This window comes from Lagenorhynchus albirostris, chromosome 2 (assembly GCF_949774975.1).
Source record: "Lagenorhynchus albirostris chromosome 2, mLagAlb1.1, whole genome shotgun sequence".
NCBI classification, from domain to species: domain Eukaryota; kingdom Metazoa; phylum Chordata; class Mammalia; order Artiodactyla; family Delphinidae; genus Lagenorhynchus; species Lagenorhynchus albirostris.
Genome location: NC_083096.1, coordinates 4,172,588 through 4,196,093, shown reverse-complemented (window position 1 = coordinate 4,196,093; position 23,506 = coordinate 4,172,588). Strand labels below are relative to the sequence as shown.

General features: G+C 40.3%; 1 protein-coding gene across 7 annotated transcripts in view; it reads left to right on the top strand.

The window, feature by feature from the left end:
• Nucleotides 1–23,506, top strand: part of NEK7 (NIMA related kinase 7) — a 149,895-nt gene that overhangs the window by 72,487 nt on the left and 53,902 nt on the right. For all 7 annotated transcript variants that reach the window (XM_060126867.1, XM_060126844.1, XM_060126824.1 and 4 more), the window contains 2 exons: nt 9,907–9,969; nt 11,740–11,850. In XM_060126867.1, the coding sequence (XP_059982850.1) occupies nt 9,907–9,969; nt 11,740–11,850 (174 nt within the window). The remainder of the gene's footprint in view (nt 1–9,906; nt 9,970–11,739; nt 11,851–23,506) is intronic.

Genomic DNA, 23,506 nt, shown 5'->3' with positions numbered 1-23,506 from the left:
TTAAAGTTCAGCTGGTTTTGTTCACCCAGATTCAGTAATGACTAGAATGATCTTAGAAAAGCTTTCACAGCTCTAGGTTTTAAGAGGCAGATTTGAGTTGTCACCATGGCTCCTGACTGGACGTGTGGCTACGTGTTGTATCCTGAGCTGCAGGCACTGCAGAAGGAAACCAGGCTCACAGAATGCACAGCCTGATAAAGTCAGTAAACGGCAGGCAAGGTTAGGGGGAGGTTTTCGTTAATGTAGAGAACCACACTGGCAATAAATGAAAGAAAACTGAAGTGAACTTTATTTACTGGAGAATAAAAAAAAAATGAAATAGGTAAAGTTAGAGGATTGACATTTACCTAAAATCCACACGTTGTATTGGTATCATTCTAGCATCAGCTCTGCTCTCCAGTCCTGACTCTGTCTGGGTTCCTCAGATCCATGGACCTGCCCCAGCTCACCTGGCTAGGCCCTGCCCCAGCCCGAGCCCAGGACAGGTCACTGCCCTGATGGGTCCACTCGCCTCTGGTCTCGAAAGCACTTGCCTTTCTGCCCCAGAGTGTGTTTGACATTGTACCGTTTTACTTCCCTTTTTCAGGGAAGGGCATTCTTGTTCACACCTGCCTGTGGACTTTCCATTTTACTCTGCAGCCCTGGTGTCTTTTCTGTGTCGAGACCTGCAAAACCTCAGTGTCCTCTTATTATTATTATTTTAATTTTGTAAGGGATCAGTATACTTGCAACAGCTATTGCAGAGGTGAACAGTTTTCACTCATATTTTTAAGCAAACAGTAAATATTTATGAAAGATTTTATGGGGCATATATGTTAGATATAAAGAATAGGACAGATGCTGTCATATCCACCACTCACCTTTGACACACTTCTGCCACTCCCTTCCTTCAGAGGTCACCATGTCCTGAATTTGTGTGTATTGTTCCTTTGCTTTTTCTTTAGAGTTTTTCTCCAAATCTGTATACATTTCTGAAGAAATCTGTTGTTTGCTTTTGCATTTTTGAACTTATGTAAATGTTGTCACATGTTGGTGTGTGTGGCTATGCTTTATTCTTTATATATCTGGTATTCAATATGTAGATATGCGTGTGTATGTGTAGTATTACATACTACGTGTGTATACTATCCAGTTCTTGTTACGTGCTACTGGTTGTGTACAGTTGTTTGCTGCCACAAACAGTACTTCCGTGATGTTCCTGTGTACGTTTCCTGGTGCACACATGCAAGAATCTCCCTTTTGCATGTGCCTGAGGATGGAAGTGATGAGCCCAGGGCCACGCACGGTCAGTGCTGCAAGTTTATACCGAGTTCTTCCAGCGGTTGCACCGTTGACCTTCTCTCCAGCAGCACGTGAGGGTAGCCGTCTTCTCTCATGTAATCTGCCATTTACAGTAAGAACATAAAATATACAATGCAGAGATTAGTGTTTATGACACAGATGACTTTGGGAATGATTATTTCCTAACAACAACTCTGATCCCTTTTTTTTTTTTTTTTTTTGCGGTACACGGGCCTCTCACCGCTGTGGCCTCTCCCGTTGCGGAGCACAGGCTCCGGACGCGCAGGCTCAGCGGCCATGGCTCACGGGCCCAGCCACTCCGCGGTATGTGGGATCTTCCCGGACTGGGACACGAACCCATGTTCCCTGCATCGGCAGGTGGACTCTCAACCACTGCGCCACCAGGGAAGCCCTCTGATGCATTTTTAAAATGTATTGAATTTCTAATATGTATCTCTGGGCACTGTGGGGGGCGGGGAGGAAAAGAAGCTAGCAATTTTATTCCTGCCCACCAAGGGAAAAAGAGTCTATCTAGAGCAATGAAACGTTAAACCCTGCGGCGTGGATTCCTGGTTTCCCTAGTTCGCAGAAAGGAAATGTCAGTATGAGCTGTTGGCGTGGCTGGGATTGGAACGGAAGCCAGGCTGTCGAGGTGAGACCAGATCCTGGAGAGCTCTGAAACCAGGAACAGGACTTTGAGTAGGAGGGAAGTGAGGATTCGCTGTGGATTCTCTAGGAGGGTAATAATCTTCAAAATCGGTTATTTTCAAGATAAAAGTACAAGCTGAACACACAGAACATACTAGAGAGAAGACAGCTGCTGATTTGCCCCAGGTGTCAAGGCGGGGCTGGCTGGCTGGCTGGATGGATGGATATGTGGGTGGATGGATGGGTAGGTGGGTACGTGGGTGGGTGGATGCTTGGATGGGTGGGAGGATGGGTGGGTGGATGAATGGGTGGACGGATGCATGGATGGATGGATGGAGTGAGAGACCATCTAGGTGGAGTCCCTGCGGCCTTCCTGGCTTCCCTCTCCCCCCTACCCCCCACCCCCGACTCTGAGTGTGGACAGAGAGACAGCGCTCAGTTCTGTCTCTAAGGATTGCGTTTTAAATCACAGAACCTTGTCATTGGAAATACTGAGAAAGAAGGGGAGAAAGAAGGGAAAAGGGAGGGAGGGAGAAAGAACAAAAGCTCTTCCAGGCCTCTTGTAATACCGTCTACATCGTTTCTGGTTGCCTGTATCCTTCTTTCCTTTGACTGGAAAATTGAGTGGACAGGAGTGGATGTGCATGGTCGTGTTTCCAGTCAGTGCAGGGTAGATGCCCCTCCAGCTGCCCCCACTTCACACTATGGTAAACCCCAGACCGCTGCCTCCCGCTGTGCCGAGTTCAAGTTTGTCCTTTGGGCTTTGCCTTCTTCTGTGCTTCTTAGGGTTGCTATTGGGACATATTCTAGTTTAAACGTAACTCCTTTATACAAGAGAGAATTGTTGCTGTAAAGATATTCTTAGCTTCTGTAATTAGGGAACAGTATCTTAAACCTTTGTGAGGAGAAATATATTTGCATTTCAGACATGTTATTGATTTTTGTGATGTATTACACTTGCGCTGAACAATAAAGACCAGGGTTCTTCCTTTTTAAAAATCCACCTCTGCAGCTTAGTATGAAAATGTTTTAAACTATTGTTGACCAGACTCTTTTCCTGCCTGAAGAATCCTAGCCCTTCTTTAAAAAATTCATAAGGAATCAAACATTGGATATCCTCATGCAATTTGTTATTTTAAGGCTACTTTACTCGTCTAAAGGGCCATGTCACTGTTTCCAGCTCTTCTAGAATCCTTCCTGGTTGAGTTCATGTGTTGAAATGTTGCGTTTATAACTCATTTCTCTGCTCACAAATCTTTGATGAGACTCTTTAGAAGCAGAGTGCAGGTTCCTCAGCGTAGTTCTCCAGGCTCTTCTGTACTTTGTCCTGTGTCAGGTGTCACTTTTCTGTGGCCAACTTGCCGGAAGCCCTGGTGACTTTCCTGGATGTTTGCCTGTTACCTGTGTGTGGAAAGGAAAGAGTGTGTACTGATTGCACGTTCCTTCTTTGAAATCATAAAGAGGTTGAGAGCCTGCAGTGTATGACAGCATTAACCAACCTTCTAGAAAATTTGCCCACATCCCGTCATGATTTGTTTGCCAAAATTAAGATGGTTCTTAACTGATGGAACATTTTTGCAATTCCACATACTGGCTTTGCTTCCCTGTCTCCCTGCTTCCCTTCCTGTTGCTCGTTCAGTTCACTTCTCCAATGTTAGTGATCACCTGATGTTCAGTGGTTAGCTTCTTAAGGCTTTGAGAACGCCAGCATGAACAGAATAACGGGGCTCGTGGATTCCAGTGGAAGTGCAGCCAAGACACGTCTGAAATAGTGAGGGAGGAGCCACAGTGGGCACAGCCTTGAGGGGCCCAGGGTGAGAGGGAGGTTGGGAAAGTCTTCACAGGCGTCGGGCTGTGTCTCAGAACCACAGTTCTTTGTGTTGGAAGATTATCAAAGAATTGTTTTGATCTGGTCCACTTAATCTCTGTTTTATTATACTTAGTTCATTGATTAGAGCTGTGTAATTGGAATTGGTAGACGTGATGTTATAGCATGAATTTTGGTTTTTTGTGTCTCAGTTCTTTGACCTTTTTTACCCTGACTTTTTAATCGTAGGTGAAGTAGTTTGATCCTTAGTTCATTAATGCTTAATTTGTCTTTTCTTACTCTTAAGTTGTATGCTGAATAATACTGTTTTACTGTGGGACATCCATTGTCAGTCAGTGACATTTATTAGAGTCACTTTTGTATAAAGCACTTTTGTATACTTACAAACAAACATAAATAGTGATAATATACAGTATTTGTTCAGATTCACCCTTTTGATCCGGGTGATCTCAAAAAAACTTTCTGAAAGGACAAATATTCTTTGATATTTGTTTTACTTATATTTACTTATATTTGATAATTATGTTAAAGCATTCATCAAGAAAATCAGTTTTTATAGTATATTAATGAGTATAACTTGCTCTTTTACATGTGTTAATTTTAGATTAAAGATTTTGCATGTTTGCATGTAATTAGACATTAGGATTTGCATGCAATTAGAAATTAGTGGGCAGTAGCTTCTTCCGTAATGCATACACTGATTTTAATATATTTGTAAGACTTTATAGCCATATATTCAGTCTCTTTTTCAGTGTTCACTGTGATTACGGAATTCATCCTGCAGCTTTTATCAACTTCATTATTTAATCCCTATAGACTTCTTTGAAACTTGCAATAGATACTTGAGCAAATGAAAATTAGGAAGCATTTGTAAGAATAATTTATATATTATATATTTTTTAAATTGAAGAATAATTTAGTAATTGATACTGTACTAGTTTACTTGTCAAGGAGGCAGAGACTTCATCTTAAAAGATTAAAGCGTCTTAATTTTATTCGTTTGTACTTTCAATTTTATTTTAGGCATTTTGAGGCATATAAAAATGTAGTAAATTTTTAGCCTTATCGAATATTTAGAGAATGGGGCATTCTAGTTAACAAAATTTGGGGGTTATAATGAATTAAGATATATACCATAAATAGTTTACTAACATTAAAATATTTAACTGATACAGTGGACATCAGTGAAATAATTTAGTTATTTGTCCATTTTTTGATGTTTCACAAATTTTTCTTTTAGCATCTTATGGTACCTTAGGGTCATCATTAAGATAAATGCAAGTTTTGATTATGTGAGTTTATCTTAAAATTTTTAAATGAGAAACTCTTCTAGTGGCCAAACCCGGTGAGTAAATATTGTTCTTTGTGTGAATCTTCTCTCTCCTCGACATCCCCTCCGTCCTCCCCATCGTCTCAGTGTAAGGTGCTTCTCTTTCCTTGACTTGGGATGCGGGGATGGCATCTTCACTAGGGTTTCTTCCCCTTAGTGTGTGCCCAGCCATCGTTATTCTCTTCTGTCCTTGAAGCCCATCCAGTTCAATACTTGTTCCATCTTGCCCCTTGTCTGCCAGTCTGCAACAACCCCCCCCTTTTTTTTTCTTTTTTTCTTTTTTTCTTAAATATGTTTTCAGCCCCTTGCTCTCATTTTCCTCTGTCCCTTCCCTGGCACCATGCTGACTCTGTCACGACCAGGCATCACGGTTGCTCAGCACGCCCACCCCCGGCACCCGGTCTGCTCGCAGCACTGTCACAGCCCACCCTGCGCTCTGCTTGTCCTGTCTTAACTCTCCACATCCCCTCTTCATCTCCCCGTCTCATTTCTCTCCCATTCTATCTTTCCACCAAAGCTTGTTCTTTGACCTCATCCTGACCACGGCCCTCTATTCCATATTCTCTAGACCTCTTATTTAAGGTCTGATTTCAGTTGTTTGTGTGTTTCTTGGACCTTTGTCAGCTATTTGAGCAATGCGGATGTTTCCACTTTACAATCTCCCCCATCTTGTTCCTGTCTTGCTAACCCCCCGGGCAGGGTTTCTCTTCACTGGGTGTTTCTTCATTTCCCTGTTCACATGTACCCACTGTTCCACACCCCCTAGCACAGAAGGGTTCAGGTTATTTCTTGGAGTTTTGCTTACCTTTCTTTGGAAATGCACTCTCTTGTACTCCCTACTTGGATATATTTTAACCACGGTAGTGAGAAGAACACAAACCAGCAGGTACATACGATTACAGTGTTGTCAGTGGTGGAGTTAAAAACTACCACCTACTCTGAAGCCTCAGCCACGGCCCGTATGCCTTCATGCTTAGTGGAAAAGGGCATCTCCTGTGTGACAGTGACGACCTCTGCCATCTGCTGTGCTTTCACGATTGCACAGCCATCCTAATCCATCTTCCCTTCCCTACCTGCGCTCTGGACAAGATCTTTCTCTTCTGTCTTCCTCGAGACTCTTTCAGCTGCTGCCCGTTTCTCCCGCATCCACCTCTCCTCTCCTGCAGTGTCATCACTTGACGTTCTTACTGACGTCTCCGTAGTAACTGTTGCTTCAACACCCACAGCTTCTTCACACTACACTGGCTTGGTTCTCCTGTCTGTCTGGATATCCCTTTTCTTCTTTCCTTCAGTGGCATCTCTTCTTCCCACTCCTTTCAGGATATTTCTCACTGTCATGATTTTGGATTGTTTGCTTCTCCTGCACCACCTTCTCCCTGACCCCTGTAGGGTGGCTTCTGAACCTCCGGAAGCCCTGACTAAGCTTTGCTGAGCTTCAGGCTCTCAGGAAGTCTGAACAAAGGATGAATTTCCCGTGGTACATATTAGAAGCTTTTTAATTTTAAGCAAACAGGACTGATTGATGCCCTAGGAGTTAGATCACTATATACTAGCCTGTTGAGTTAAAAGGCACCCCCTTGGAAACAAAGGTTTTTTTTTTTTTTTAAATAATCATGGAAAAATTAAGGACACACACAGGTATCTAGTTCCTTGCCATCATTTGCCAGGGCCTTAAGGAATCCACGAGGAAGAATTTGAGTCCTGTCTTTTGCCTTGAAGTTCAGACACGTTGGTGCATGAAGAGAGGAAGGCTGACGGCCGCTGGATTACAGGCCTGGGTGTCAGAGGAGCACGGTTCCTGGTTCCAGTGCAGATCTCTTCAAGCACTCACCTGGCTTAACTTCCGCCCCCCTCTCCACCCCTTAGGGGCCTGTGTATTGAGTCAGGGAAGGGCTGGTGGTAGAGACTTTCATTATCCGGAGATTATCTTGTTCGATGATTGTAATTTACATCTAGAGAGGCCACTCAGCCCTTCTGCCATGGATTTTCTAACTCCCTCACCCATCTTCCATCCTTCAAATAAGAAAGTCTGTGCCTACCACTCAGCAAGTGCGGGAACCAGAAGTCACTGTGGCATCCGGGTTGCAAGGGGCAGGAACACCGGGAAAGACAGAGGCACAGTCCAGGAGTGAGATCAGAAGAAGGACGGAGGGCACATGGGAAACAGGCCTCAATGTGGGACAAGCTGCTCAGTTCATTTATTCAGGCTCTGTGAAGCTGGTGAGGCCCAGATGTTTGGTTGAGATTTCCGTTTATGTAAAATTTATTTAAAGTAAGATGTAACAGGTTTGTCAAACTCTCTCAGTATATTTTTTGAAGTACTTCCTTCACTATATTTTAAGTGTTTTTTTCTCCTAACAGATTTACAGATGCCCTTTTAAGGACATTTGTGTTTAATGTTTAAGTCACTTGAAAGCCTTTTCCCTCCAAAGATACCTAGTGTTAACCTTTTGAGTTTCATTAGTCGTGAGTAATTTTGGCAAAATTTAAAGGTGACAAAAGAGAACTTTTTAAATGATTCAGAGAATACCAAGAATGTATCAGCCAATCACTTGCTTAAACACTGCTAATAACTTTGCTCTTATCAAACATTAGTTTAAAAACCCAAACATTAGTTTAGAAACTTTGGTAGAGCTGGAAAGATACCTTCTGAAGACAAGCTTGTAAACAGTTTATGAAAATCCAGATTTTTTTTTCATGTGTATTGCCTTTTGCTCACGGAATCAGACAGCTTTGAATCTATGTCTGCGAATGGTTTAATCTGAAGATTCAGTTTCTGTTTTTGTCTTGACATGCTGGCTAAGAGAAAAAGCAAGATAAGATACTTCTGAATTTCCAATTAAAAGTATTTGGTTCAGAATTTAGTTTTGCCTTAAATGTGCCAGCAGCGCCTCATTCCTCAGTGTTTGAGAAGGGACTTGGTATTGAGAGTTCAGTTCAAGATTAAGGTTACTTTGTTCATTCTGAATTAGTTTAATTATAAGTTGAATTAAAGATCCATGATTTCATCATGGCACAGTTCTGTCTTTGTATTTTGTGTCTAGTTAGGGTTTCCTAGAGCTCTCATACACATTCTCATCTCGCTCAGTCTTTCGTGTTTTAATACTTTTCCATCATAGAGACATTGATTACTGGGAGATTAGATTTATACATGTCTCCAAGTTTGTGATTTTTTTTTTTTTTTTTCATTTTAGTCACTAGTACCAGAATGATCCTTTCTCTGTGTCCTTAAAAAAAGTTTTCAGGAATTCCTTCAAGGTCTAAGACATTCAAAATTTTGTACTTCCCCACATTTCTTCAAGTTGTATCAAGTCCCCTGTGAGTGGTAGTTCCCGAGAATGGCATCATAGCTAAGTAGTGTGTGTGTGTGTGCGCGCGCGCGCGCGCGTGTGTGTTTCATATCAGTAACTAACATCAAGTTCAAAATTTTCTGTTTACGTTAATATTTGTTTGATTTGTTATTTAGTGACAACATCATTTTTCTGGCACCTTTTGGCATTTTGGGTAATGAGTGGCTTTCCTACGTGAAATTGCTAAATGTAGAGTTTACTCCTTTAAGTAATGAACTTGTCATTTTACTTATTTCTGTAAGAAATCTTTCTGAGGTGTATTGCACTTCCCTGCATATATGAATCAAGCATCGGAAGCCCGGGCAGCCACAGCCCGCCCCTCGAGGCACTCATGTCACTTCGTGCAGCAGCACTTGCCGGTTGAGTGTCACGTTCTGTGCTCGGGGCTGCAGTCTGCCCCTGACAGTGTGCCTCCTGAGGACTGCAGGCTGGTTTCCTTATTTGTAGCTATAATAAAACATAACGATAAGTTGGCATTCAACACAGTTTTGTGAATCATGGAAAAGCAAGAAAATGAACGTGTTATCCTCATTTATGCTTGGAGTATTGACTTATTAAGATATTTATTTATTGTTAATTTTCCATATGCTTGGAACATTGAGCGATTTCTTTGTCTTCAGAGACATACTAAAGAGCCCTTTGATTGTATTGTTTATTTTTATGTTTTTTACATTAGATCAACGTTTCTCAACCTTTTCTTTATTTTCGCCCCTCACCTTTTTAGACATTTTTTCCCAATTATGCCCCCCACCATGAAATTTTAATTCCGTAGATACAGTGTGTCTGTTTAGGTATCATATGTATATCTGTGCTTAAAGAGAGTAAGACTTTGTCACCCTCTCTCTGAAGAACCAATTTTCACCTCCTTGGAAAATTGACAAGGGTATCAGCCCTGTCAAGAATGCATGCATTAGACCTTTTAGACCCGATTTGATCATATAGATTAATGGTTCAGAGCTTGGGTTATAGTAGGATAACTTGGAGAATGAATTCTGGCTGCTCCATTCATTACCTATGTGAACTCCTGTCAATTTCTTAAGCTTTCTAAACCTACTTTCCTTCATGTGTAAAGTGGGAATACTAATATTATTGTCCTCGTGCGGATTAAATGAGAATTAAACGAGGTGGTTCATGCAGTATATTTAGCACATATTGTTCAGTATTATAACTATTATTATATTAATATATCACAATCTCACAACTTCCGTGCTGTTCGATTTGAACTTAAGACTTGAAATATCTAGCTCTTCTCTTTTCCCATTTTTAATACTGACTGCCTCTGGAGGGAAAATGTAACTTCTAGTCACATGGGATAAAATACCTGTAGATCTCCACAGCTCCTAAAAGCTATTTGGAAAGAATACTTTTTAGTGTGTGTGTAATTATGTGCAAAGTATTACAGTGGACTTACATGGTAACTTGAACCATAGATTACTATTTTATTAAGTAATTCCGGATTTTATTTTTAGATATTTGATTTAATGGACGCCAAAGCACGTGCTGATTGTATCAAAGAAATAGATCTCCTTAAGGTAAATAACAAACGAACTGTTGACTGTTTTGAACATAACTGAGTAGGTTGATAAAAGTGATTTGTTAAATATCACACTTAAAAACAAAAAGATTTTTGAGATACAGCTTATGCTGCACCGATTTCAAGTAACATATAAGTTTGAAATCAATATATTGAAGAATCCAGTTACCTTTTGGATTTACTGTACAATAATTGGAACATTTGGTAGGATTAGTTTTTTTTTTTTTTTTTTTTTTTTTTCTCGCGGTACGCGGGCCTCTCACTGTTGTGGCCTCTCCCGTTGCGGAGCACAGGCTCCGGACGCGCAGGCTCCGGACGCGCAGGCTCAGCGGCCATGGCTCACGGGCCCAGCCGCTGCGCTGCATGTGGGATCCTCCCGGACAGGGGCACGAACCCGAGTCCCCTGCATTGGCAGGTGGACTCTCAACCACTGCGCCACCAGGGAAGCCCTGGTAGGATTAGCTTTTTTCCCCCATTTCAAACTAGAAGATAAATAAAATAGACATAAAACATTGAAGAAATTTTTTCTCGATGATCCCAGTTAGACATATTCTAAATGTTAAGTAATGTAAATGCATATTAGCATTATCTCAGGGTATGGTATATTGAGAATGTGGACTGATCCAAATGGCTCACGTTTTAAAAATAATATTTCCATGCATTTTGCAGATGTAGAAAGGGTGGTGTAAGGAGTATGTCAGAATTAGCTTTTCGGTTTCTTATCCACTCAAAGAATAGGACTGACATTTCAGTTACCGTCACACTGCATTTATTATAGTGAGATTTCTTTTGAGGAATTCAGTGGTTTATGTTATATTTTTAACTTTTGGATAAAAGTTGGATGATTTTTATGCCATCCAGTTTTGTTTGTGCCTGAAGTGAATCAGATCTATTCAAAAAGATAAGAGTAAGATCAGATTGAACCATGCTTTCCACTGTTCTATTTGTTGTTATTTCCTGGGACATGAAGTGACTGCTTTAATAAACCTTTGTTAGAGAAATAACATATCATCATAGAAAATGTGGGAGGAAAACCTTTAAATAGAAAGAAGAGAAGAAAATCCTGTGTATACTCTTTGGGATCATTCTTGAATAAGTTTCTTTGAGGAATGATTTTTCTTATGTTACCTTGCTTAAAGATTGAATGAAAAGATTGTACAAAAAGACTGTAAATGTGTATAGACTTATGAATATATTTCTACAAGGTGAAAAATTTTTAAGGTAATTTAATAATCAACCCCGTAGATAAGTTCAGAATATTTATATTATTTGATGTAAAAGTGATATTTAGATACAATATAGTAGATGCCAGATTTTTACCACTGGCTGGAGTTATACTAGGATCACCCTTAACTTCAAAATAGTAGTGAAAAGGAATACTTTACTTAACATTGAGTGGCCTTAAATGACATTTATCATTTTGAAGGATATAATTTTTAACAATTGGTGATTTAATTTAGTCATTCGTTTATATGCATGTATTTATATATTTGGTCATCATAGCAATACTTTAAAAAATTTTAAGTGTATAATTTACTCTATTATTTCTAATAAAAATATTAAAATAAAAATGTCTAGTTTTACTTTCAATAAGTATAATACTTATTTCAAAATTCACTAGATTAAGGAAAAATATAGTCATGTTAAGATTTCTGTAACTTAAAAATGAAATGCAGTAACTGACTTTATTCTTAAGTTACGAAACTGTGACTCTTGGGAATTTACAGTAAGAAAACTTTTTGATGCCTGTTTTTTTTCTTTTTCCCAGCAACTCAACCATCCTAATGTAATTAAATATTATGCATCATTCATTGAAGATAATGAACTAAACATAGTTTTGGAATTAGCAGATGCTGGTGATCTATCCAGAATGATAAAGGTAAGGTTTGTTTTTTTTTTTTAAACTGAAGATTTATTTTTTCTAATTGAGTTGTAGGTTAAAAATATAGGCATGTTAGCTACTTTAAAGACCTCAACGTGGTGCTTAACATACGGTAGCCCTGTAATAAGTGGTAGGCAGTAGTGATGATTATGTTTATGAAGCTAGATACCTGGTGAAGTCACACTGGATATGTGAACACTCCGAGACCAACCTGGAAATAGACCGAGGGCTCGTCTTCTGTAAGCTGAAGTTATAGTTTTGCAGCTTGATTTCTCCAGCCAGAGCACCCTCAATCCTGCACCTCTGGACATCAAACAGAGGGACCAGTGGGAAATTGTAGAGCAGCAGCCTGACCTGGGCTGTCCCTGCTCCTGGGAGGGATGCTCAGAGAAGAAAGTGGGCCTTAGATTCAAAGTTGCACATCAAACCCTGATTTGACCACTTAAAAGTTATTTCTTTTCTAAGGGCATATTAATTGGGTTTAAGTTCAGCTACGAGTTATAGAAACTGCCAAATAACAGTAGGCTAAAAACTGCTTATACTTGGGCTTAACTTAACTTCTTTTTTTTTTAATTTATTTTTTTGGCTGCATTGGGTCTTAGTTGTGGCATGCGGGATCTTTCATTTCGGCACGTGGGCTCTTCGTTGTGGTGCGCGGGCTTCTCCCTAGTTGTGCAGTGCAGGGTTCCTCTCTCTAGTTGTGGCGCACAGGCTGCGCATGGGCTCTATAGTTTGCGGCATGCGGGCTCTAGTTGACGCACGTGAGCTCAGTAGTTGTGGCACGCGGGCTTAGTTGCCCTGTGACATGTGGGATCTTAGTTCCCTGACCAGAGATCAAACCCATGTCCCCTGCACTGCAATGCAGATTCTTTACCACTGGACCACCAGGGACTTACTTAACTACTTTGTGCCATATTTTTTCCAAAACAAAATAATAATAGAACCTACTTCATAGGGTCGTTTTAAATGATTAAGTAATTGATATTTACTAAGAACTTAGAAGAGTGTCCCACGTATAGGAAGGCTATGTAAATGGAAGCTGTTGCTGTATTATTAGTGTTATCATGTATATTTCTCTGTTGCATAAAATTCTGGGGCTAATACGGCAGTTCTGATCTCAACTTCTCAGAGACCAAGCCTGTTTACAGCTGATCAAGTCGTAGGCATGAAGGGAGAGGGGTACTGGCTGGCTGTATCTAAGGCACATCACTGGATGCTGCCACACACTGCTTTCCGTTTCATCCCATTGGCCAGAATTTCATCTCATGAATGTGTGTAGATGCAGGGGAGGCTAGCATGTGTAGTCTTCATTTGGCTGTCCATGTGTGAGCTACACTCTTACTCTGGAAGCTGAATTGAACAGTGTGGAAATCAGCAAAGACCAACGAAACGAGAAGAAGCGAGAGCTGTTCATTCTGAGCCTGTTCCAGCAACGGAGTCAACCACTGTCCTGTCACCAGCGTGTTGGCAGAGATTCTCGGGCAGGTAGAGGAGGAGGGACTCTTTATAGTGGATAAAAGAGGAGGCTTCGGGTGTGACCTGATGGGAGGCCACTGACACACAGAAGCTGTCGGTGAGCTCACTCCAAGTCGGGCATCTTAGGTGACTGGCGAGGCTGTGTATTTGGCTTTCTCTGGTTGGTCCTAAGTTGGAAGCAAGGATGAAAATTGGGGAAGCTGTCAGTTACTAAGTCCTGGCCATTTGGGGCTGTTACAGAAGTTACTGTTCAGCTTACCGGATTGTCACTAGAGAGAGCAGTCTGACCTCCTCCAAGTCTGATGGAGCAGGCTGGCTTCCTGGGCTGCTTGTTAAAGATGGAAGGTTGGTTTCCTGGTCAGGTTGCTGGGGACTGTGGTTCAGAGTTCTGTTTTTGTATGTGGTCTGGCCGTTGTCTATTTGTATATTCAGTCTCTTAACAGATACCTGAGCACAACCAGTAATCTCTGCTACATGGAGTTCTTGTAAGGGGTTTTTAAAAACAGGGTTAGGTGCTTTGTATGCATTATCTTGTTTCCTCGTCAGAAGAATTCTTAGAGGTAATTTTGACACTTAGAGAAGATAAGTATCATTACTAATAAATAGAAGAACTGTATTTGAAGTTAGTTTGTCTGATGTAAAAACCCATGTGTTTTTCTTTAGTGGCCCTTAAGAATTTTTGTATCACAAAACTCCTTTGAAAAATCAGATGAAAACTCTTGACCTTCTCCCCCGGAAAATGCTGATGCATACACAATTTGCATTCCGTTCCAAGCCCTTTGCAGATGTTCTGGTCAAGGTGTTTGTGGGTTTACTAGCAGTAGCTGAGAACCCTGCTCTCCAGTGTGAGTTCAGTGTCAGCCACTTAAACTCTCATTACTTAACTTCTCTTAGGGTCAGTTTCCTCATTTGTAAGATAGAGACAGTTTTGAGATTGCTTTCTAAATTATAAAAACGCTACATAAAAGGAGGATAACATTCCTGCTATCACAGAATGCTATCAAGCTGACTCTGTTTAAAGTCCTGTGGTAGGATGACACACTCCCCATCAGTTACCTGACTTGCTGTTGTAGGGACTTCCCACCGCTACCACAGATAGCTAACCACCAATTAATTTGCAGTGTCTGCAAATTAATTAACAATAAAAAAAAATGTAGTCTTCATTTTAAAGAGAAATGCAAAAACACAAATGGAAAATCTTACAAAACAGCTGTCTATCAAGATGAGACTCATAAAAGCTCATGTAAATAATCCTTACAAGAGAGACAACTAAGATAACATTCTTTGCTTGAACCTTTAGGTACAAGAGTTATTTAATTACTTATAGTGCAAAGGAAAGAGGGCAAACCCCTACTGGGCAAATGCCTGCTGAAGCAGACGAAAGAAATAGACAATTTCAGTTACAGAGTCTTGCCCTAGATTGAGAGCTTGATGATTTAGGGGCTTGATTGCCTTTTAGAGTTTTTGCTCTTGTTCAATCTGGTTTTCTTCCTTTGCTGCTCCTACTTTACACATAAAGGTTGCTGTTCCTGGCCTAATGCCAAGGCATGCCTGGGCCTATGACATTTACCTTGGAAGAGTACGCCTATCCTTTCACATTTGAGAAACCTAACTCAAAACCAGAGTGCCTTACAGAAGCCCTGTTATCTCCATCTTCAGCAGATTCAGATTTCTTCGGCCCGTGAGGAAGGAAGAATTTGTCAGTGTGATCTTATATTTATTGTGGTGGTGAACTCAGCTCCATATTCAAACAGACTTGCCATCACTTGACATTATCAAGGAAATTTTTAATCAGCTGACCCTGTGGATCTAGTGAGATAGATTCAGAAGAACAGAACTCTGGTAACGAGTAGTAACTTACCATTATAGAATGGATAGCTATACCCTTAGTCAGGGGCTACTGATTAAAATTTGAAAGTATCTATCACGTAAAAGACTATTTAGGGAACTTTTTATAAAAATAAAATATATCAACTGATTCCTAGTAAGTTATAAGCTTTTAGAGCAACATAGTGTATACTTTGGTAGAATACTGGAGTGGTTCTTCTTGACAGGATTAGTGCTATCATTCCTCCATCCTCACCCGTAGGCTTTACTGTGTAAGCCTTTAATGATCCTGTCCTTTGTTAGAGCCACCATCAGTTTGCCTAGTCAAGATAGAAGACATTCTTGGGTCTGGTTTTCCAGATCCTCTTGGAGCTGCACTTCTAAAGGTTGAAAGTAATACTATCAAGTCTGTAGATCTTACAGTAATCTCAGCATAATGACCATAACAGAAAGTTTGACTAGTGTTCAGAATAGAAATTTTGACTAAGCAGATTCACATAAGTAGAATGTCTTCATATCCTGATTATAGTCATGTATGCCTTTTGCAGTATGATATTTTAGACCTGACCAAATACCTAATTGTACTGGGAGGGAATAATTTAATAACTTGGGAGGATCTGACCTGTGAGATCTCTCCTGGTCCTTCATCAAACAGAATTACTCTGATTATGGATTGATGCATTTCAATAGAACACATAGTTGTGGCTTTTCTCTCCATTTGACTTAGTAAGCGTAGTGTTTCTTATTTTTTTAAATATAAATTATCTCTAATTACTTTTCTCAAATGGTGAAAGCCTTAACTTTCCTCCCTGCATTTCCATCTCCCAGATAAACCACTGACTTTTACGTGCATAAAACCTTTCCAACTTTATTTTGTATCTTTACACACATACACACACATACAAAAATATATACTGATTGATTATGTATTCTTTCTCAGACGCATCACAGTGTATTTAATTATTGCTTTATTATAGACAGTTGGACTGTTTCCATCGTTTAATTCTTACAGAGAAAGCTCCAGTACAAAACCTTGTGTATTTCAATACAACAGTACCATACACACTGTACTTAATAGACAGTTACACAGATTTCTATAAATAATATTGCTGACCAATAGGGTATATGCATCAGAGATACTGCCAAATTGTTCTCTCAAATAGTTATACCAATTTGTAGCCTTAAAGAAAATAACACTCTTTAATTTGTTTATTTACTGGACATTGTGTGCTGTACGCCTGGTTTATGGCTTCTTGGAACTTGTCTAGGAGAGAGGCATTTAACTGACACTCATAGAAAACTGTGTAACTGGAGTTGTAATAAGTTTTGTAAAGGAGTAGGATAGATTAGAATGGTAGTTTGTAACAAGACAGCCAAATCTAGACAGACTGGGAGCTTCTGAGGGTGATAGAGGACTCTAAGCAGTGATGCTATGGCCTTGATTTAACGACTTAATCTTAATGATCGAGCTGCAGTTTCCTTAGGTATGAAATTGGGTTAATAATACCTGCCTTATAGTCTTACTATGAGGGCTAAATAATATATAGGTATTTTATTTTTGTAGGCATATGTACAGATGTGTGCACATACTTAAGTATTATAATTACATGTGCCTATCTGAATGTGTGCTATCTACTCGATAGGTACTGGAACGTTCTTTATTCTGTTTAAATACTCCGGTCACCCCTTCTCCCCTCTCCTCTCACCACACTTCACAGATGGCAGCCTGCCTCCTCTTTCACAGGAGGAAGGGGACGTCATCTTCCTCCTGTGAACGGACGTCATCAGTCAGGATGCCATCACCTTCCCGTGGCCGAACCTGCTGGAGCAGCCTGGCCCTTCACTCTTCTCTCTTCCTTCTCTCCTGTCTCCGTATTCCTTGTTGGACAGAAGGGGTTGTGTGTGTTGCCACCTGGATTCTTTGTTCTTTCTCTACCCCGATTCTCAGAAACCTTAGTTATCTACTCCCCATCCTGGAGGCATCTGCTGGGTCCTTCTAACGCCACTTGAACATGCTCAGGTCACTGTTATCTTAAACACGTTCACACGCACACACGTGCATTCACACACGTCCCGCCTTCATGCATTCATTGATTCATCCAAGAACCGTATGTCTAGTGGGCAAGACAGAATGATAGGGCTTCCCTGGTGGCGCAGTGGTTGAGAGTCCGCCTGCCGATGCAGGGGACACGGGTTCGTGCCCCGGTCCGGGAGGATCCCACATGCCGCGGAGTGGCTGGGCCCGTGAGCCATGGCCGCTGAGCCTGCGCGTCCGGAGCCTGTGCTCCGCAACGTGAGAGGCCACAACAGTGAGAGGCCCGCGTACCGCAAAAAAAAAAAAAAAAAAAAAAAAAAAAAAGAATGATAGGCGAGTGGAAATGCAGTATGTCAGACGTCAGTCAGTACAGTGGAGAAAAAGGAAATCCGGTTCAGAGGAGGGTGTTGCTGCTCTAAACGAGATGATGAAGGGAGGCCCTGCTGAGTTCAGTCCTGCCACCCCCGCCTCTGCCTGGCTTTCCCTTCCCACTGCCCGAGTTCTGTTTGTCTCCACAGTCAGACACTCACTCCTGACCTGGCTTCAAACACACCACAGGGCATGGCTCTCGAGTGGCCCGTGTCATTCAATCCAGTGGCCGGGTCCGGTTCTTGTTCTGCTTGATCCTCAGCCGCCTTTGCCTCTGCTTTTCCTACCCTCCTTAAAAGACTCCCTCTATGGCTTGTTGAGTCCCAAAGTGCCTTGGTTTTCTTCCTGCCTCTCTGGAGACTCTGATGCTTCTTGATTGAGTCATTCTCTTCTTCCTAGTCTTTAATGACGGAGTTTTAAAAGTTTCAGTCCTGGCTTTTTTTTGCTTTTTGCTTTTCCCTCCCTTCCCAGTTGATCTTGTTTGTGCCAGTGGATCAGTTACTCTCTAGGCTCGTGTTGATCCAGTTTCTTGTCTGTAGCGTGGAGCTCTGTCTGAATCCTGAGAACATGCGATTCCCCACGTCTACACGGGGACCCGTGGTTTCCCTCATGGAGGCTGCCCCCGGCTGTCCGGGGCGCACGCTGGACCCCAGCAGTCTTCTCGGACATTCTTTCTCTCTTACCTCCCCTTCTCAGTCTGTCACCGAGTTCTGTTTACTTTCCTTCTCAGTGTCTCTCAGATTTCTCCACCCAGCTCCGTTTCCGTTTCTCTCCCTGCTGAGTGAAGGACTGTCACCTCTCACCTGGAACATGAGAGCTTTTTAACTAATCTCCCAGCATCCAGGATCCACCCCTCAAATCTATTCTATTTCTCCATCAGTCTTTAAGAGAAGTGAGGAGGGAGAGAAAAACAAAGAAAGAAAAACCTCTGCTTTCAAACCTTCCTAGAGTTAGTTTCCCATTGAGGTAAAGATAAAGATGTTTGACGAGACGTACAGAGCCACGTGTGATCCAGAACATAGACTCTTGGAGAGAGGAACCCTCCTCTGCGTCGTGTCCTCACGCACCCCTCGTGCTGAGGACAGAGCCCTGCACACAGTAGGTGCTCAGCAAACCCTTGCTGTAGAATCTGCCCCGCCTCCCCTCCCAGGCCCCAGCAGCGGCCTCTCAGTTCTTCTTCAGGGCAGTCGAGCATCAGCTCCCGCTGCCCCAGGTGCTGTGCCCCCCAGGCTGGCTGGGCTTATGTCTGTCTGTCCTTCGGCTCTGCTCAGACATCACTTTCTCAGGGATGGTTTTCTTTGACCTGTAGATGGCTTTATGCTCTTAATACTCCTGGCATACTCTTCTCTCAGTGCTTCGTAAGACATTCATGCATTTATTGGTGGGATTATTTTCCTGATGTCTGGATTTCCCATTTGACCTAAAGCCCTGCTGAGTACAGGGACTGTGTCTGCTTCGCCCATCAGCCTGCCTTCATTTTCCAGGGAGTACCTGGCTGATAGTAGAAACTCAATAAATGTGTGGACAGTGTATGTATAACAGTTGATTGTCTCACCTCTGTTCCACTCCTCTGTTCCAGGGGTCCATCAGTAAACATGGGTGGTGGTATGACAGGCACATGTTTCCTACTGTTTCATACTCAGGTCCCACGAGGAGTTGCTAAGATATCGAGTGGTATGTGGCATGAGAGGAGACAGTGTTCTGATACAGGAAGGGGGTTTTTTGGCCCTAAGAAATTCTAAAATTGCTTTCTAACCACTTTGATTTGTGTTATAAGCCAGTCTTTATAAAAGAGACCACATTATGGAAAAAATCATAGGAACTTCTTTATGAAGGAACATGACAGTGACTTAGTGCTTTATAAAGGACAGCAGTAGATACTTGAATTGTAAAAAACGTGATTCATTTCTTTATGGTGAGTAATATTGTAAATCATTGTTCATCACAACAATATATTTCACTGTCTCAACTCTTCAGCTTAATTGGGGTAGAAGAGGAAATATAGCTCCTGGTCTGTATTCTAGAAATGAACCTCTGGATAGCACTGCATCAAAGATTTTTACAAGTAAATAATTAATTGGTTTAGAGCAGGCTGACAAATATAATTAAGCAATTTATAGTGGAAATATTCAGTATTTCTCTAATTAGTGACAGAGGAATACCTGAGGCTGTGGTCAGATGAAATACTTCCCAGATGAGTTTTAAGATAAAAGGAAATCCAGAATTTTTCATCATATATTTCTTTATCATCAGTAATCAGAATTTTAAAGGAAAAGACTCTTAGAAAAAGTAACAGTTGGATTATAGTTTATCAAGTTGTGATGATATATATATGCTATACATTTTCTTTATTGTATCCTAAATTGGACCCAATACATGTTCCATTTTGTAGTATGCCTTATTAATACTATTTATGTCACTTTTCTGTTGCTAAGAAACATATTTGGTGATGGAGACTTAGTATAGAGGAGATAAGAGACTAATCTCGGAAATATGTAAACTAGAGCTTTGTTTATTACACTTTGTCAGTAGAAATATTGCTAAAATATATTTAAAATTTTCATAGCCTATTTTGCCAAAATATAGTTTATTTTTTGAACTATTTATAAGTTCCTATATAATTGCCTATTAGAAAGTCAGTTTGAGACAGATAGAAGAAAATATAAGTGCATATATTTAACATTATGTTTTTTAAAGCTGTACTTTACTAAAATATCAGTAAAACAAGATATAACCCAACATAAAAAGTCTCATGAAGGGAAACTCAGAAGTTTGTTATCTGCCAAAAAATTGTCATACCACACCACACTGGCTAAGAAGGAAGTAAATATTATTCTTACAGATTTCTTTTTAGTGAAATATGAAATACAAATAATTTAAATTGAACTCTGTTTTGTGCCAAGAGTTTGGCACAATTTCAAATAATTAGTTAAGGCTATCTCTTTTTTCCCCTCCAGTTTTATTGAGATATAATTGAGATACATCACTGTATAAGTTTAAGGTGTACAGCATAATGGTTTGACTTACATGTAATATATTGTGAAATGAATATCACAGTAAGTTTAGTTAGCATCCATTAGCTCGTATAGGTACAATAAAAAGAAAATGCAAAAAAAAGGGGGAAAAATGGTTTTATTCTTGTGATGGGAACACTTAGGATTTATTCTCTTAACAACTTCCCTGTATATCAGACAGCAGTGTTGACTGTAGCCATCATGCTGTACATTGCATCACTAGTACTTACTTATCGTATAGCTGGAAGTTTGTACCTTTTGATCATCTTCCTCCAGTTCCCCTGCACTTCTGGCAACCACAAATCTGATCTCTTTTTTCTATGAGACTGTGTGTGTGTTTGTGTGTTTTTTATTTAGATTCCATATGTAAGCGACATCATGCAGTATTTATCTTTCACTTAGCACAATGCCCTCAAGGTCCATCCATGTTTTTGCAAATGGCAGGATATCCTCATTTTTTATGGCTGAATAATACTCCATTGTATATGTACCACAACTTCTTTATCCATGTACTGATTGATGCACACTTAGGTTGTTACCATGTCTTGGCTACTGCAAATAATGCTGCAGAAACATGGGGGTGCAGATATCAAGTTTGTTTTCATTTCCTCTGGATATATTTCCAGAAGTGGAATTGCTGGATCACATGGTTTTATTTTTAGTTTTTTATTTTTAGTTTTACTTTTTTGAGGCTCCTCCATGGCAGCTACACCAGTTTACAATTCCATCAACAGTGTACAAGGGTTCCCCTTTCTCCACATCCTGGCCAGTATTTGTTGTCTCTTGTCTTTTTTTGATGGCCATTCTAACAGGCATGAAGTGGTATCTTATTGTGGTTTTGATTTGCATTTCCATAATGATGTTGAGCATCTTTTCATGTACCTGTTGGCCATTCATATATCTTCTTTGGAAAAATGTCTACTCAGGTCTTTTGCCTGTTTGTTAATTGGATTATTTGGGGGGTTTTTTGCTATGGAGTTGTGTGAGTTCTTTATATATTTTGGATATTAGCCCCTCATCAGATATATCGTTTGCAAATATTTTTTCCCATTCTGTAGGTTGCCTTTTCACTTTTTGATTGTTTCTTTTGCTGTGCAGAAGCTCTTTAGTTTGATGTCATCATACTTGCTTATTTTTCATTTTGTTGCTTATGTTCTAGGTGTCATATCCAAAAAATCATTGTTAGGGAGCTTTTTCCTATGTTTTCTTCTAGGAGTTTCATGGTTTCAGGTCTCACATTTAAGTCTTTAATTCATTTCGAGTTAATTTTTGTGAGTGGTGAAAGATAAGGGTCTAGTTTTATTCTTTTATATGTGGATGTCCAATTTTCCCAGTACCACGTATTGAAGAGACTGTCTTCTCCCTATTGAGTATTCTTGGCTCCCTTGTCAAATATTAGTTGACTGTAAATCCTTGGGTTTATTTCTCAGCTCTCAATTCTTTTCCATCGATCTATGTGTCTGTTTTTATGCCAGTACTATACTGTTTTGATTACTGTAACTTTGTAATATAGTTTGAAATCAGGAAGTGTGATGCCTCCCGCTTTTTTCTTCTTTCTCAGGATTGCTCTGGCTGTTTGGGGTCTTTTGTGGCTCCGCATAAATTTTAGAATTGTATTGTCTACTGCTGTGAAAAATGCCATTGGAATCTTAATAGGGATTGCATTGAATCTATAGATGGCTTTTGGTAGGATTGACATTTTAATAATATTAATTCTTCTGATCATGAACATGGGATTTCTTTCCATTTTTTTGTGTCTTCTTCCATTTGTTTCATCAATATCTTGTAGTTTTCTGAGATTGTTCACCTCCTTGGTTAAGATATTCCTAAGTATCTTATTGTTTTTGATGCTACTGTAAATGGAATTGTTTTCTTTATTTCTTTTTCAGATAATTCACTATTACTGTATAGAAACATTACTGATTTTTATATGTTAAATTTTTATCTTTACTGAATTCGTTGATTAGAACTAATGGTTTTTTGGTGGAGTCTTTAGGATTTTTTACTTATAAAATCATGTCATCTTCAAGTAGAGACAATTTTACTTCTTCCTACCCGGTTCTAATGCCCTTGACTTGCTTATTTTCTTGCCTGATTGCTCTGGCAGGTTCTTTCAGGGCTGTGTTGAATAAGGGTGGCAAGAGTGGCTCCCGTGTCTTGTTCCTGAGTTAGGCTACCTCTTCTTATTTGTAATATATTTAGATATAGGCTGTGTTTTTGGATTGTCAACTGTGTATTTTCTACATTGTTACCACCTGTGTGGTATTTCTTTTAAATTTTGTAGGAGCTTTAAGACTCTTCCTTTATACAGACATAATGTTAATCTTTTATACTGATTTTTTTACTGTGTTTATAAATGCACTTTGTATTAGTTTTTAATTGCTAATTATCACAAACTTAGCTTAAAGAAACACAAATTTATTATCTCACAATTTGTGGGGGTCAGTGAGTTCACATACTGGCTTGTGGGTTCTTTGCTCAAGGTCTTAGAAACTGAAATCAAGGTGCCAGCTGGGCCTGTGATCTCATCTGAGGTTTAGAGCTTTCTTCCTTGTTCACTGATGGTTGGGAGAATTCAGTTCCTTGCGGCTGTATGATGGAAGTCCCTGCTTTCTTCCTGGCTATCAACTGGGAGCCGTCTTCGAGGCCACATGGCCCTCTCTGCTGTGGCAGTTTGCTCCCTTAAGGCCAGCAGGAGAGTCTCTCTGGCTTTGAATCTCTCTGACTTCTTTGAAGGGTTTACCCGATTAGGTCAGGTTCACCCAGGATAATCATCCTGGTGATTATCTCAAAAGTAGCTGATTTAGAGCCTTAATTATGTCTGCAGAATCCTTTCTGTCACATAAGATAACCTAATATGGGGGTGATAGTTCATCACATTCACCACCCAGCTCACACTCAAGGGGAGGGGATGGTGCACCAGGACTTGAGG